At 39.6% G+C, this 16,990-nt stretch overlaps 1 protein-coding gene across 1 annotated transcript in view; it reads right to left on the minus strand.

Annotated features, from left to right (window-relative positions):
- Positions 1-16,990, minus strand: part of ABRAXAS2 (abraxas 2, BRISC complex subunit) — a 61,023-nt gene that overhangs the window by 6,964 nt on the left and 37,069 nt on the right. The window contains exons 7-8 of the mRNA XM_053692609.1: positions 13,195-13,279; positions 12,992-13,106 (exon numbers count right to left, since the gene is read on the minus strand). Coding sequence (XP_053548584.1) covers positions 12,992-13,106; positions 13,195-13,279 — 200 coding nt within the window. The remainder of the gene's footprint in view (positions 1-12,991; positions 13,107-13,194; positions 13,280-16,990) is intronic.

Raw genomic sequence — 16,990 nt, forward strand, 5'->3', positions numbered from 1 at the left:
TGTACAAAACAGTGAATATCAGGAAGTTTAGCAATTTGTCTGTGAAACAGAAGAGAAAGAGCAGAGATTTGTCCTTTCAAGGAACTTGCAGACAAACCCTTATCCAAACCAACGTGAAGAAACTGTAAAATTCTAGGAATTCTAAAAGAATGCCTAGAGAACTTATGAGAAGAACACCATGAAATGTAAGTCTTCCAAACTCGGTAATAAATCTTTCTAGAGACAGATTTACGAGCTTGTAACATAGTATTAATCACTTTGTCAGAGAAACCTCTATGACTTAGCACTAGGCTTTCAAATTCCATACGCTCAAATTTAATGATTTGAGATCCTGATGGAAAAAACGGACCTTGAGACAATAGGTCCGGTCTTAACGGAAGTGGCCAAGGTTGGCAACTGGACATCTGAACAAGATCCGCATACCAAAACCTGTGAGGCCATGCTGGAGCCACCAGCAACACAAACGATTGTTCCATGATGATTTTGGAGATCACTCTTGGAAGAAGAAGAACTAGAGGCGGGAAAATATAAGCAGGTTGATAACACCAAGGAAGTGTCAATGCATCCACTGCCTCCGCCTGAAAATCCCTGGATCTGGACAGGTATCTGGGAAGTTTCTTGTTTAGATGAGAGGCCATCAGATCTATCTCTGGAAGACCCTACATCTGAACAATCTGAGAAAACACATCTGGATGGAGAGACCACTCCCCCGGATGTAAAGTCTGACAGCTGAGATAATCCGCCTCCCAATTGTCTACACCTGGGATATGCACCGCAGAAATTAGACAGGAGCTGGATTCCGCCCAAACAAGTATCCGATATACTTCTTTCATAGCTTGAGGACTGCGAGTCCCACCCTGATGATTGACATATGCCACTGTTGTGATATTGTCTGTCTGAAAACAAATGAACGGTTCTCTCTTTAACAGAGGCCAAAACTGAAGAGCTCTGAAAATTGCACGGAGTTCTAAAATATTGATTGGTACTCTTGCCTCTTGAGATATCCAAACCCCTTGTGCTGTCAGAGATCCCCAAACAGCTCCCCAACCTGAAAGACTTGCATCTGTTGTGATCACAGTCCAGGTTGGCCGAACAAAAGAAACCCCTTGAACTAAACGCTGGTGATTTAACCACCACGTCAGAGTGTCGAACATTGGAATTTAAGAAAATGAATTGTGATATCTTTGTATAATCCCTGCACCATTGATTCAGCATACAAAGCTGGAGAGGTCTCATGTGAAAACGAGCAAAGGGGATCGTGTCCGAAGCTGCAGTCATGAGACCTAAAACTTCCATGCACATAGCCACTGAAGGGAATGACAGACTGAAGGTGCCGACATGCTGCAACCAATTTTAAACGTCATGGACACTGAATCTATCTGGAAACCTAAAAAGGTGATCCTTGTCTGAGGAATCAAGAAACTTTTTGGTAAATTGATCCTCCAGCCATGTTTCCGAAGAAAAGGAGGTCTTACTCTGAATCCTATTCGATACCCCTGAGAGATAATGTTCTGAATCCAATGATTTTGGACAGAATTGATCCAAACGTCCTTGAAAAACCTTAATCTGCCCCTACCAGATGAGCTGGAATGAGGGCCGCACCTTCATGCGGACTTAGGAGCTGACTTTGGTTTCTTAAATGGCTTGGATTTATTCCAATTTGAGGAAGGCTTCCAATTGGAAACAGATTCCTTGGGGGAAGGATTAGGTTTTTGTTCTTTATTTTGACGAAAGGAACGAAAACGGTTAGAAGCCTTAGATTTACCCTTAGGTTTTTTATCCTGAGGCAAAAAACTCCCTTACCCCAGTAACAGTTGAAATAATAGAATCCAACCGAGAACCAAATAAATTATTACCTTGGAAAGAAAGAGCTAGCAATCTAGACTTGGATGTCATATCAGCATTCCAACATTTAAGCCACAAAGCTCTTCTAGCTAAAATAGCTAAAGACATGGATCTAACATCAATTTTGATAATATCAAAAATGGCATCACAAATAAAATGATTAGCATGTTGCAGTAAGCGAACAATGCTAGATACGTCAGAATCCAATTCTTGTTGTGCTAAATTCTCTAACCAAAAAGTTGATGCAGCTGCAACATCAGCCAAAGAAATTGCAGGCCTGAGAAGATGAACTGAATATAAATAGGCTTTCCTTAGATAAGATTCAAGTTTCCTATCTAAAGGATCTTTAAAAGAAGTATTATCTTCCATAGGACTAGTGGTACGTTTAGCAAGAGTAGAAATAGCCCCATCAACTTTGGGGATCTTTTCCCAAAACTCTATTGAAATTGCTGGTAAAGGATACAACTTTTTAAACCTTGAAGAAGGAATAAAAGAAGTACCCGGCATATTCCATTCCTTAGAAATCATATCAGAAATTGCATCAGGTATAGGAAAAACCTCTGGAGTAACCACAGGAGGTTTAAAAACAGAATTTAAACGTTTACTAGTTTTAATGTGAAGAGGACTAGTTTCCTCAATATCCAAAGTAATTAACACTTCTTTTAACAAAGAACGAATATACTCCATTTGAAATAAATAAGTAGATTTGTCAGTGTCAATATCTGAGGAAGGATTTTCTGAACCAGATAGATCCTCTTCAGAGGAGGATAATTCATTATGTTCTCGGTCATTTAAAATTTCATCAACCTTATGAGAAGTTTTAAAAGACCTTTTACGTTTATTAGAAGGCGGAAAAGCAGACAGAGCCTTCTAAATAGAACCAGTAACAAATTCTTTAAAATTCATAGGTATATCATGTACATTAGAAGCTGAAGAAACTGCAACCGGCAATGTACTATTACTGATGGACACATTATCTCCATGTAAAAAGTTTATCATGACAACTATTACAAATGACATTCAGAGATATAATCTCCACAAGTTTACAACAAATGCGCTTAGCTTTGGTAGAACCGATATCAGGCAGCAAAGTTCCAACAGATACTTCTGAGACAGGATCAGATTGAGACATCTTGCAAAATGTAAAAGAAAAAACAACATATAAAGCAAAATTATCAATTTCCTTATATGACAGTTTCAGGAATGGAAAAAAAAATGCAAATAGCATAGCCCTCTGACATAGAAAAAGGCAAGAGGCAAAGAGCAATGGGGTGAAAAAATGATGAAAAAATTTGGCGCCAAGTATGACGCAACGTAACTGAATTTTTTTTTGGCGCCAACAACGTCCGGGCACTCGCGTCACTAATGACACAACCTTGTGTAAGGAACTCAGCGTCAACAATGACGCCGGAAGTTACGAACTTGCGTCAACGGACGTACTTTCGAGCCAAAAATTCTCACGCCAAGAATGACGCAATAAAGTCTAGCATTTGGCGCACCCGCGGGCCTAATCCTGCCCGCAATTTGCAAAGAAAAATGAAGTCAATTTTAAACCCCAGGTAAGAAAAATATTTCTTAATATGTTTATTTTCCCCAAATGTGAAACTGACAGTCTGCAAAAAGGAAATAAATGAACCTGACTCATGGCAAATATAAGTACAATACATATATTTAGAACTTTATATTAATGCATAAAGTGCCAAACCATAGCTGAGGTGTCTTAAGTGATAAAAACACACTTACCGAAAGACACCCATCCACATATAGCAGATAGCCAAACCAGTACTGAAACAGTTATCAGTAGAGGTAATGGTATATGAGAGTATATCGTCGATCTGAAAAGGGAGGTAGGAGATTAATCTCTACGACCGATAACAGAGAACCTATGAAATAGATCTCCCGTGAGGAAAACCATTGCATTCAATAGGTGATACTCCCTTCACATCCCTCTGACATTCGCTGTACTCTGAGAGGAATCGGGCTTCAAAATGCTGAGAAGCGCATGTCAACGTAGAAATCTTAGCACAAACTTACTTCACCACCTCCATAGGAGGCAAAGTTTGTAAAACTGAATTGTGGGTGTGGTGAGGGGTGTATTTATAGGCATTTTGAGGTTTGGAAACTTTGCCCCTCCTGGTAGGATTGTATATCCCATACGTCACTAGCTCATGGACTCTTGCCAATTACATGAAAGAAATAGAAGACCCTGATGGTATACCAGTTTAAAGGGACATTGAACTCAAAGTTTAATCCCCCCTAGAAAGTTTAAGAAAAACAGAACATTTAACATAATTTGTAATTTTGTTAGCACAATTAACATATATTGTAATCATGTCAATAGAGCTACCAAATTTACCAAAACCCAGACCAGCACTCAAGTGACAAAAAGGGTCCACTGTCCTGTCCCAACAGAATGTATAAAAATAGAATATTTTCTTTTTATGTCAATAGAGGTCTTTGCTGATGCATGTATAAAAAGGTTCCTTTAATTACATTTTGAACAGTAGACTAAAACGCTTAAGATACATTTTCTAAAGCCTTGTCATATTGCTTTGGAACAATTGGTATTTTGTAAATAAAAGGATTATGCATTGCACATATAAGCATAATTATTTTAAGAGACAGATTCCCTTTCAATAGGAATATGTTCCAATGAGTTTCAGGTTCACTTGTGTAAATATTTAATTGAATGAAACTGATCCTCGTCTTCCTTTAAATGTCGACTCTAGTTTTCCACACCGCGAAAATAATTACTTGTTTATATAGTTTGTTTAGTAAATTAGTCTAGTGTTAAGTAAAATGGTATGTTCCACTGAAACTGAAGTTTAAAAAGAAGGGGAAAGAATTTTTTAATTTTTTTTTAAAGGGTGATTCTGGTACTGATACTAGGTGTTTAGCATATGATTAACCCTTTTATCCCACTTGGAGATACTAGGTGTTTAGCATATGTTTCCAGAGAAGGACAGGTGAACCAATCAGGGATCTCACTTGCATGCTGTTGCCAATCACCATCCCTGTCCCACTCAGGACCTTTTGGGAGGTGGGGTTAAAACAGACAGCAAGTGATGATAATGTTAAAATAACATGCTGCATCAAGTACCAAATGTAGATTCCAAAGAGCTATAAACTGAATCTCTGTAGAAAGGATATGAGAATGTCTAAAAAAACAAAAAATGTATGCTTACCTGATAAATGTATTTCTTTTTTGACACGATGAGTCCACGGATCATCTCAATTACTAATGGGATATTCACCTTCTGGTCAGCAGGAGGAGGCAAAGAGCACCACAGCACAGCTGTTAAATAGCTCCTCCCTTCCCTCCCACTCCAGTCATGAAAGGAAAAGCCAAGGTGCAGAGGTGTCTGAAGTTTACATAACCCACAACCTGTCTAACAAGAACAGGGCGGGCTGTGGACTCATCGTGTCAAAAAATAAATAAATTTATCAGGTAAGCATAAATTTTGTTTTCTTTTTTATGACACAATGAGTCCACGGATCATCTCAATTACTAATGGGATCCAATACCAAAGCTAGAGTACACAGATGATACGGGAGGGACAAGACAGGGAACCTAAATGGAAGGCACCACTGCTTAAGGAACCTTTCTCCCAAAGGCGGCCTCAGCTGAGGCAAAAGTATCAAACTTGTAAAACGTGTGAAGAGAGGACCAAGTAGCAGCCTTGCAAATCTGTTCCACAGAAGTTTCATTTTTGAATGCCCAAGAGGAAGCAACAGCTCTCGTGGAATGAGCCGTAACTCTGTCTGGAGGTTGCTGTCCAGCAGTCTCATATGCAAAGCGGATGATACTCTTTAGCCAAAAAGAAAGGGAAGTAGCCGTAGCTTTCTGACCCTTGCATTTCCCTGAGAAAACCACAAACAAAGAGGAAGACTGAAGAAAATCTTTAGTCGCCTGTAGCTAATACTTTAAAAGCACGAACCACGTCCAAATTGTGCAAAAGCCGTTCCTTCTCAGAAGAAGGATTAGGACACAAAGAAGGAACAACAATCTCCTGGTTAATGTTCCTGTCAGAAACAACCTTAGAAGAAATCCCAACTTAGTACGCAAAACAACCTTATCCGAATGGAAGATAAGATAAGGAGATTCACACTGCAAATCCGAGAGTTCCGAGACTCTACGAGCAGAGGAAATAGCAACAAGAAATAAAATTTTCCAAGATAACAACTTAACATCTAAAGAATGCATAGGCTCAAACGGAAGTCCTTGGAGAACATTAAGAACTAAATTCAGACTCCAAGGAGTAGTAACCGGTTTGAACACAGTCCTAATTCTAACCAAGGCCTGACAAAAAGACTGAACGTCTGGAACATCTGCCAGACGTTTATGCAACAAAATAGATAAAGCAGAGATTTGACCCTTCAAAGAACTTGAGCAGTCAGCTTCAGATAAACTAGATTTGGATGAAGGAAGGGTCCTTGCATTAGAAGGTCCTTCCTCAGCGGAAGACTCCAAGGTGGTTGAGATGACATGTCCACCAGATCTGCATATCAAATCCTGCGAGGCCAGGCCGGTGCAATGAGTATCACTGATGCCTTCTCCTTCTTGATTCGAGCAATCACCCGAGGAAGAAGCGCAAACAGAGGGAACAGGTATGTTAGACTGAAGGTCCAAGGAACCGCCAAGGCATCAATTATTTCCGCCTGGGGATCCCTGGACTTTGATCCGTATCTCGGGAGCTTGGCATTCTGACACAATGCCATGAGATCTAATTCCGGCTGACCCCACTTGGGGATCAGGCTGGCAAACACTTGCGGATTGAGTTCCCACTCCCCCGGATGAAAAGTCTGCCTGCTCAGGAAGCATCCCCTGGGATGTGGATCGCCAACAGACAAGAGTGTGTCTCCGCCCACTGGGATTATCTTGGATACCTCTCTCATCGCTAAGGAACTCCTCGTTCCTCTATGATGATTGATATAAGCTACTGACGTTGTGTTGTCCGACTGGAACCTGATAAACTGGACCAAAGCTAAGTGAGGCCAGGTCAGAAGAGCATTGTAGATCGCTCTCAGCTCCAGAATATTTATAGGAAGAACAGACTCTGACCGAGTCCAAACTCCCTGAGCCTTTAGAGAGCTCCGGACTGCTCACCACTCCAGAAGGCTGGCGTCTGTTGTCACAATCGCTCAAGATGGGCTGCGAAAGCAGGTTCCCTGGGAGAGATGATCCAGAGACAACCACCATTGAAGAGAATCCCTTGTCTCCTGCTCCAGTAGTATTTGAGGAGACAAATTGGTATAATCTCCGTTCCATTGCCTGAGCATGCTTAACTGCAGAGGTCTGAGATGGAACCGAGCAAAAGGAATGATGTCCATTGCTGCCACCATCAGCCCGACTACCTCCATGCACTGAGCAACTGATGGCCGAGGAGTGGACTGAAGGACTCGACAAGTATCTTATAATCTTCGATTTCCTGACTTCTGTCAGAAAGATCTTCATTGACAGAGAATCTATTATGGTTCCCAGGAAAGTTACCCTTGTACTTGGGACAAGAGAGCTCTTTGTAAATTTACCTTCCACCCGTGAGAGCGAAGGAAAAAAAAAACAAAACCATGCTTGTGGGGGATTCCGCTAGATGGAAGGACTGTGCCTGGACTAGAATGTCGTCCAGATAGGGCGCCACAGCAATGCCTCGAGAACGAAGTACCACTAACAGAGAACCCAGAACCTTTGTGAACACTCTGGGAGGAGTGGCAAGACCAAAAGGAAGAGCCACAAATTGAATGCGTTTGTCCAGAAATGCGAATCTTAGGAACTTGTGATGGTTCTTGTGAATGGGAACATGCAAGTACGTGTCCTTTAAAGGGCCACTGTAAGTAAATATTTTCTATGCCTGTTACTAACTACCCCAAATACGCTTTTTATCAATAGCATTTCATTAACATATCTCTACCGTATATCAGAAATCTTGTCTGCAAATTTAATTGTTTTCCAAACCCACTCCGTGGGTATCCTTTGCTCTGTACCAATCCGTTTACAATACCTAGGTTTCAAAATGGCGCTTTAAACACAAAGTTATTGGTTTAAGTATTTTGAACATGCAGTGCTGAAAATAGTGGGCATGATAACGTGACATCGGCGAATAAAATATATAACTTTTAGAACGTTATGAAACCTCGTTTTGGAGAAAATATAGGTCAGTAGGTTTTAATTAATGTTTATTAACTTTAATATGTTAGTTGTTTAGCTTAAAAATTATAACAGAAAGTAATCCTTTAAGTCCACTGTTGTCATAAATTGACCCTCCTGGATCAAAGGAAGAATGGAACGTATAGTTTCCATCTTGAAGGACGGTACCCTGAGGAACTTGTTTAGACTCTTGAGGTCTAAAATGGGCCTGAAGGTTCCCTCCTTTTTTGGAACCACGAATAGGTTGGAGTAAAATCCCTGACCCTGTTCCCGTAAGGGAACGGGAGCAATCACTCCCAGATCGGAGAGGTTTCTTTCACAATGTAAGAACGCCTCTCTTTTTGTCTGGTCTGCAGACAATCTTGAAAGTAGGAACCTTCCCCTGGGAGGAAAACCTTTGAAATCCAACTGGATGTCTCTTGGATACAATTTCTAATGCCCAGGGATCCTGAACATCCCGAATCCAGGCTTGAACGAAGGAAAGTCTGCCCCCTACCAGATCCGGTCCCAGATTGGGGGCATGACCTTCATGCTGACTTGAATTAAACGGCAGGCTTCTTAGCCTGTTTTCCCTTATTCCAAGGCTGGCTAGATCTCCACGCCGGCTTGGGTTGATCCTGTTTGACAACGGAAGATGAGGAACTTCCCCTGACATTATGAAAGGAACGAAGATTACTCTGGCGGCCCTTCGTCTTATTTTTCTTATCCTGAGGGAGAAAATGACCTTTACCTCCCGTGATGTCAGAAATAATTTCCGATAGACCAGGGCCAAATAAGGTCTTTCCTTTATATGGAATAGCTAAAAGCTTTGACTTAGAGGAGATGTCTGCAGACCAAGGCTACAGCCATAAGGCCCTGAGGGCCAAAATAGAAATACCTGATATCTTAGCTCCCAGCTTGACAATTTGAAGGGAAGATTCTGAGATAAAAGGAATTAGCCAACTTGAGGGCCTGTATCCTATCTTGAATCTCATCCAAGGATGTCTCTGTTTTGATAGCATCAGTTAAGGCATCAAACCAATATGCAGCCGCACTGGTGACGGTAGCAATGCACACGGCAGGTTGCCATTGTAGACCCTGGTGTACGTACATCTTCTTGAGCAGGCCCTCCAATTTCTTGTCCATAGGATCTTTGAACGCACAACTATTCTCTATGGGGATAGTAGTTCTCTTGGCTAAAGTGGAAATAGCCCCTTCCACCTTGGGTACTGTTTGCCAAACTTGCTTGATAAATTCGGCTATGGGAAACATCTTCTTGAAAATAGGAGATGGAGAAAAAGGAATACCTCGTTTCTCCCACTCCTTAGCAATAATCTCAGAAGCTCGGTCAGGAACCAGAAAAACATCAGACGAGGAAGAAACCTCGAAATCTCTGTTCAACTTACTGGATTTTTTAGGGACAACCACAACCGTGGAGTCGCTATCATCTAAAGTAGCTAATACCTCCTTAAGCAATAGACTGAGGTGTTCCAGCTTGAATCTAAAAGATACCACCTCAGTATCAGCGAGAGGGAGTACCCCCTCAGAATCTGAAATCTCTCCATCAGATGCTACCCCAGCTTCTTCCTCCTCAGGCATCTGAGAGGAAGACTCCGAAACCGCAACAATTGCATCAGACACCTCGCTAACGGAATGACTTGTCTGCCTCTTAGGTTTACCCTGCAACATGGGAAAGGCAGAAAGCGCATCACAACTGGTAGAAGACATGAGAGATGCGATGTCTTTTAAAGTAACTACAGTGGTAGTTAGAGGAGACGTAGGGCACTGCTTGTGAGGGTGTTAACACTTGGAGCGCTTGAATAGAAAGTTGCGGCATACAATGTTCATCATTAGAATCCTGAACAACATCCCCCTTAGAAGAAGTTGGCTCGCAAAATTTTTTATTTTTAAAACTTATAGTCCTCTCAATACAAATAGGACAGAAAGGTATTGGTGGTTCCACAAAAGCATTGCCACACAAAGAGCAAGGAACAGTTTGCAAAGTCCCTTCATCCATACTTGTTCACACTTAGAAATATTCTAATACAAACACATTAAATTTAATAAAAATTTCAATGTGCAAAAAACAAACAGAAAAAACGGTACTGTGCCTTTACATTTCAAAAGCGCAACTTTTTTACTGCACACTGCAAATTAAGCAAAAAAACAAGTTAAACTAACGCCCCAATCACCTCCACACCTCAGCAGCCCTGCTGAGGTGCCTACCTTACTCCAAGACAACCAGGAAGTTCCCCCAGCGCAATGGAAGACTTGGCAAGATGCCCAGAGCCGCCTGAAGCAGTCCGGTCCTAGGAACGCATGTAAATAGTAAACATGCCTTCCTAGCAAACACAGACCGGAGCCTCCTCTCTTCCTGCCCAAACAGACTTCCTCTAGGTTGCAAGAAGAGTACAGTCTAATAGAGCCGATATGACATTAGTGCTCCCCAGCGCTCAGACCAGCCCTCCAGTGTCCCACATATAGCTGTCTAGCACTCCCTCTTGAAACATGAGAGATGGTGCCCAATAAATAAAGTGCCCCCTTACTATGAAGCTCCTTTGTACTGTAAAAAGGTAGAAGTGTGTGCCCCTCTTGTGGGAGGGAAGGGAGGAACTATTTAACAGCTCTGATGTGGTGCTCTTTGCCTCCTCCTGCTGACCAGGAGGTGAATATTCCATTAGTAATTGAGATGATCCGTGGACTCATTATGTCATTAAAAAGAAATGCATGTCCAAAGAATCACAACAATATTAAATCCTGTAATTGCTGACTCACCCAATAAAACAAATATATGTAATAAACTGAAATAGATGTTTGCTTGCTTCAAGCAGAGTACTTATAACTGCAGCTCATATATCTAGCTGCTGTGTCCATTCAGCAATCAGGCTGCTTAATTTCTCTTTTGTGACTATATAATCCGCATTGGAATCATATGTAAAACATTTCTGCCTTGTTGTCCGATTTCACTTGTAGCTATTCCAGAAAGTCTTCCAGTGCAAAGGTTATTTGAGAGCAATATCAGTTCCTATAGATTCAAGCTTCCTTGTATATAATGTCCACAACAAATCATCTTGCCCACTTCACAACATGGATTGTTGGCAGCAGTTTTCTCAACATTGATGCAAATTCTAGTTGTCAGAAAAGTGTCCACAGACAGACTGGTCAGACATTAAATTATGTCCTGAATCTTTTCAGTTGGAAGAGACACGGTATTTATGTTAGCACTGAAAACTGTTCCTAAGAAGACCATATTCAGTACCATGACTAGAACTTCACCTGTCTCTTCATAGGCTTCCGTCAAGTTAGCTACAAGCAGAATGTCTATATAACAATCCCAATATAAAATCCCTTCTGAATAAAACCTGCATATTGTGCACAACTGTCACCATCATTGTGATTGGATTATTAAAAAATATTCAGTTAGTTCAAGTTTTTTTGCACAAATTGTCATTAAATCAATTTATGTTAAATTATGCAATTAATGTGTACTTTGGATAGCTGTACCCTGTACGTCGCTGGTATTTAATAGGGCTTTAACAGGGGAGGTTAATAGCGTGGCCTCTTCACCAGCGGCAATATCGCACTATTTCAGGAAGCCTGCAAGAGGGAGGTCATAAAATGCAGCTGGCAGCGAAACCCGAACTATTACAGCCCAAAAAAAACATAATGACCAGCAACGTACAGGGTACAATGTGGTTGTTAAGGGGGTTAAGTAACATGAATAAAGAATAGAAAATGTTATAAAATTGCAAACTATTACACTGCTCCCACATGGCTACTTCATAAAGCCACCCAACGGGCAACATTTTCTGTTGCAAAAACTAAATATACTACCTAACTTAAGCCACTGAAATAATCACTTATCTTTAAAGTTTAAGGACAGATATGATTTCTCCTAAGCATAAGGTAACTGGGTACGATCTTCCATCTAAGAACAAGCATAATGTCTTTACTGGACATTCTTTATATTTTGCAGAGTGGCACTTCAGAGCTGCAAAACTTTGAGTCTGGATCCTACTGCCACTCAGAGTTCTATGGGTAAAGACACCCCTGGATTTTGATGGTTGGGGAATTGTTTAAGACAAACATGACTCATCAGCTCAGACAATATTTTGAGTCTATCAGAGCATTACTGACTGTGAGAAGGCTTCAAGATAGCATCTGCAAAATTGGCTTTAAAGTGACACTAAACTAAGAATTAAACTTTCGTGATTCAGATAGAGCAGTAATTATAATAGACTTTCTAATTTACTTTGATTATCAAATTGTGAACAGTATATATATATATATATATATATATATATATATATATATATATATATATATATATATATATATATATATATATATATATATATACACACACACAGTATATATACACACACATATATATATATATATATATATATACACACACATATATACATACACACACACACACATATACACACACATTGAGGCATCAGCTACTACTGAGCATATGCAAGAGTTTACAGTGTATACAAATATGAATCTGCGATTGGCTAATGTTTGTCACATGACATGGGGGGCCCCCAGTAAATTTTAAAATGTCAGAAAACTAATCTGCTGCTCATTTAAAAATCAGATAAAGCTCTATTGTCTTGTCTTTATATTAAACACTTGTTGAATATGCAGTTCTACTATATTTAAGTCTTTTAAGAACATAGCCCCCATTAAGCTCAATATGCCCAGAAAGATTATCCAGAGAATGACTGCCTCTAACCAAGGAAACCTGCTAGAAAGAATTGGAAAGGACCTTAGTCCAGTCCATCCTGCGAGGGACAGTACTAAGGAGGGGTTAGTATGAAGAGTCTCTTACTGGTGAGTATTAATTAGGGTGAGCAAAGATAATATAAGCTAATCGTTTGAAGAAGAAAAAAATATAAGAATACAAAAAAGTACAAAACTGCGCGAGGACCTCATCTAGCAGAGCATTATTTTTACAGCTAACGTGATTTTCCTACGGACACAATTTATCTACTTCCATACTAAGAAACTAACTTTGCTCTCGTTGCTTCTCTTCCTTCTTTCTCAAAATCTGAGCGCTCAGTTTCTTCACTTCTGCCTGGTAGGACTCAACAGCTCTCTCGCTCTTCTCCACTTCTTCACAGACAGCCTACAAGACAGGACGGGGACAATCTAAGAACATTGCACTCTCTGCCCAGAAAAAGCTGTGTCGTAGACAACCATTCATAATACCTTACCTGAACCTTCTCTTGCAGAGCATTATAAACCTGATAAATTAATCGAATATCCTTCATCACACCATCTTTGTCAAAGAAATTGGTACTGAAAACAAAGAGAGAAAAATATATCTGTTTTAAGCAGCCACCGTGAACCCAAGTGCCCCGACAGCATTTTTGTTCTGCCAACTCTGAATGTGATTCACAAACAAAAGGAACTGTAGTATGCACAATCTATAAGGAGCAGTCATATTAATAATCATGTTACTAAACAAACCTTCTGCCTAAATGGATATAAAAGTAATATTAAAATTATTTAATTCTAACTGGTTTAAGTGATCCTAGGATAAGCAGGAACACATTTTTTTAAGGGACACTTACATAAAATGTAGCCATCTATTAGGACCCGATTTTAAAGTCATATATACCCTCAATCATGAAAGAAAACAAATGTTTCTTTCATGATTGAGAGGCAGCATACAATTTTAAACAACTTTCAAATTTACATCTTTAATTAAATGTGCTTGATTCCCTTAGTATCCTTTGTTGAAAAAGCAGCAATGCCCTACGGTGAGCTAGCTGAGCACATTGTGTGAGCCAATGAAACGTGGCATATATGTGCAGCCACCAATCAGCAGATAGTTTCCCAGCAGTGCATTTCTGCTCCTGAGCCTACCTGGCTATGCTTGTCAACAAAGGATACCAAATGAAGGAAGCAAATTAGATAATAGAAGTAAATTGGAAAGTTGTTTAAAATTGTATGCTCCGTCTTAATCATAAAAATTTACTTTTGACTTTACAGTACTTTTAATCAAAGGCTAAGCCACTCTCATAAGCTTATCTTTCATAGGACCTTTCATGCAACCCTTTAAATATGGGTGAGGGGACCATGAGGCATATAGTGAACTCTAAACTAACATTTTTACCATTAACGTTGTACTCCTAATATAGCATATGAATAGTTGGTGGACTTTTTTTTTAAAATATATTATTATTAATTTTTGAAAGAACAATGGCACACATAGTACATCATTTATAGCAGTTCATTTGTACACAAACAACTTTTATATTTTTTTCTCACTGTGTTACATCAAATCAGTATAGCAATCTGGAGGAGTTTAATTTACATTATTTGTCTATTATCTTGTGAGGACCGAATAAACAGTCCTTGAAGAAATATAGTAATGAGCAAGGATAGGCACAGACAAAGGCTGTGGCGGACATTTTCCAAAGTGCAGACCTTAGTGAAGGACACCAAGATACATTTGAAATTAAAAACATTTTATAGTGTGTGGTGTTATTATACTGATGCAGATACCACTGATCCTATAATCAGCCCTCCTCTGGCTATACCCATGAGCCAGTGGGGCATATTTATCAAGCTCCGTATGGAGCTTGATGCCCCGTGTTTCAGGCGAGCCTTCAGGCTCGCCAGAAACACAAGTTATGAAGCAGCGGTCTAAAGACCTCTGCTCCATAACCTGTCCGCCTGCTCTGAGGCGGCGGACAGACATCGCCGAAAATCAACCCGATCCAATACGAATGGGGATGATTGACACCCCCTGCTGGCGGCCGATTGGCCGCGAATCTGCAGGGGGTAGCATGGTGCAATGATAAATGCCGCTCGCACATTAATAAATAGGCCCCAGTGTCACTACTGTGTCTTTGTATAGTGCTGGGTGTTATTATACTGATGCAGATACCACTGATCCTATAACCAGCCCTACTCTGGCTATACCCATGTGCCAGTGTCACTACTGTGTCATTATATAGCGCTGGGTGTTATTATACTGATGCAGATACCACTGACCCTATAACCAGCCCTTGTCTGGCTATACGCATGTGCCAGTGTTACTGTGTCTTTGTATAGAGCAGGGTGTTATTATACAGATGCAGATACACATCCAGTATTTCACTCAGGCTTTATTTATTCCATAACTTATCACCCAATATCGCTAGCAGTCTCTTGACAAGCCACTAACTTTATTCACACTACATATTTTTTTTTATTCCTATTATTTAATCAGAAAGAAAAAATATACTAAGGTTGTGGCGGACACTGCAAGGGCTAGTCACGGACACCAGTGCCCGTGTACGGACACCTTGCCTATCCCTGGTAATGAGATATGAGAAGACTAAATGAATTGGAATAAATATAACCTTGTTGTTGTTTGTTTAATGGTTATGTATATATGATCCTAAGGTTTCAATAAAAATATTTATGTTCATCTGATATTTGTTTTTATTCCCAAATAAAGATAATGCCTAGTATAAATTCTTGTTTCCCCATAGAACTTTATTTTCTCTAGGTTGAGAACATGATCTACCTCGGTAAGCCATTGGGTATAGGTTGGTACATGTTGGTTTTTCCATGATCTAGGTATAAGTCATTTGGTGCAGGTAACCATACAAAAGGAATAGTTTTGTTTTTAACAGTAGACACAGCTTATTCTAGTTATTTTGTTAAGAAGAACAATGGAGCCTGGTTCACAGTGTATTATCAACACATATCAAGAGCTGGTCTCTGAACAATTTGATCTTTGGGCAGGACGACCAGATGTGCAACATAGTACTTTATCTCTCTGCATTGTCTCGGGGAGAAGGGTGAAGCTCTAGGATAGATATTATGCAACCTATGGGGTGTAAGGTACCATCTAGATAGGATTTTTTAAATTTAATTCTATGTGGGTTGGAGATATAGATGACAGTAGTGGTGTTGAAAGTTAGGTTCCATTGGATGATGAACCCTTAATGTTAATTTGTTTTGTTTTATTTATTTTTTCCCATTCGTTTTCTTTTCATCCTCTCAAACACGTCATTGTTAAAGACTTAATGAACAATTACATTTTAGCACAATTTATGTTTTTTAATCCCTATCCTGTTTTGTTGTAACGTTGACATTTTTTTAAAACCAAAAACATATATAACAAAAGAAATGCTTTAATTATTTAGAGCATTTTATTATTAATTGAATGCTTGTAAAAAATTTTTAACCCTGGAGTCTAACATCAAGTAAGCTTCAAAACGACCAGTCAGCTAACGACCAGTCCCTAACTAAACACAGCTGCATTGCTACAATGTGGGTTTGCATTTCCTAAAGAGTATACTCTTCGGCCGCAGAAACGTTTCAGCCGAAAATGGCATTTTCAGTTATTTCGTTTTTTTGCCTGTTACATTATCTGTAAAATTATTTTGTAGCATATTTAAAATTTGATGCTAGCCTAGAGCTGCTGTTTGAGTTCATTACTCGACTTACTGTTTTGCATATAATAATAGTGTTTTAGGACTATACTTTATTTGGATAATTGGTGAAAAAACAAACTGTTAAATCTGATTTGGTTACAAAGAACTAAATACAGAATACAGTATATTGATATTTAAAGTGAAGGTAAACTTTGATGAATGAAAGTCGTTTTTAAAAAAATACTATTAAAAACAGGGGCACTTTCATTCATCAAAGTTTAGAAAGCAGCCGTTTTGATTAAAAAAAAACAAAAAAAAAAAAAAAAAAACAACTTACCTTTGTTTTTTTCACAGCCAGAGCAGCTTCCCCCACCCAGAGATCCTCTCTTCACACTTCATCAATGACTAATCCAGCTTCCTCCAATCACGGCTTTCCCCACAGGGTAGTCATTGCCTGAGGCCATGCTATGATTGGAGGAAGCTGGATTAGTCATTGATGACGAGTGAAGAGAGGATCTCTGGGTGGGGGAAGCTAACAAAGGTAAGTTTTTAATCAAAACGGCTGCCTTCTAAACTTTGATGAATGAAAGTGCCCCTGTTTTTAATAGCATTTTAAAAAACTGCTTTCATTCAA

The sequence above is a fragment of the Bombina bombina genome, chromosome 9 (assembly GCF_027579735.1).
Source record: "Bombina bombina isolate aBomBom1 chromosome 9, aBomBom1.pri, whole genome shotgun sequence".
NCBI classification, from domain to species: Eukaryota; Metazoa; Chordata; class Amphibia; order Anura; family Bombinatoridae; genus Bombina; species Bombina bombina.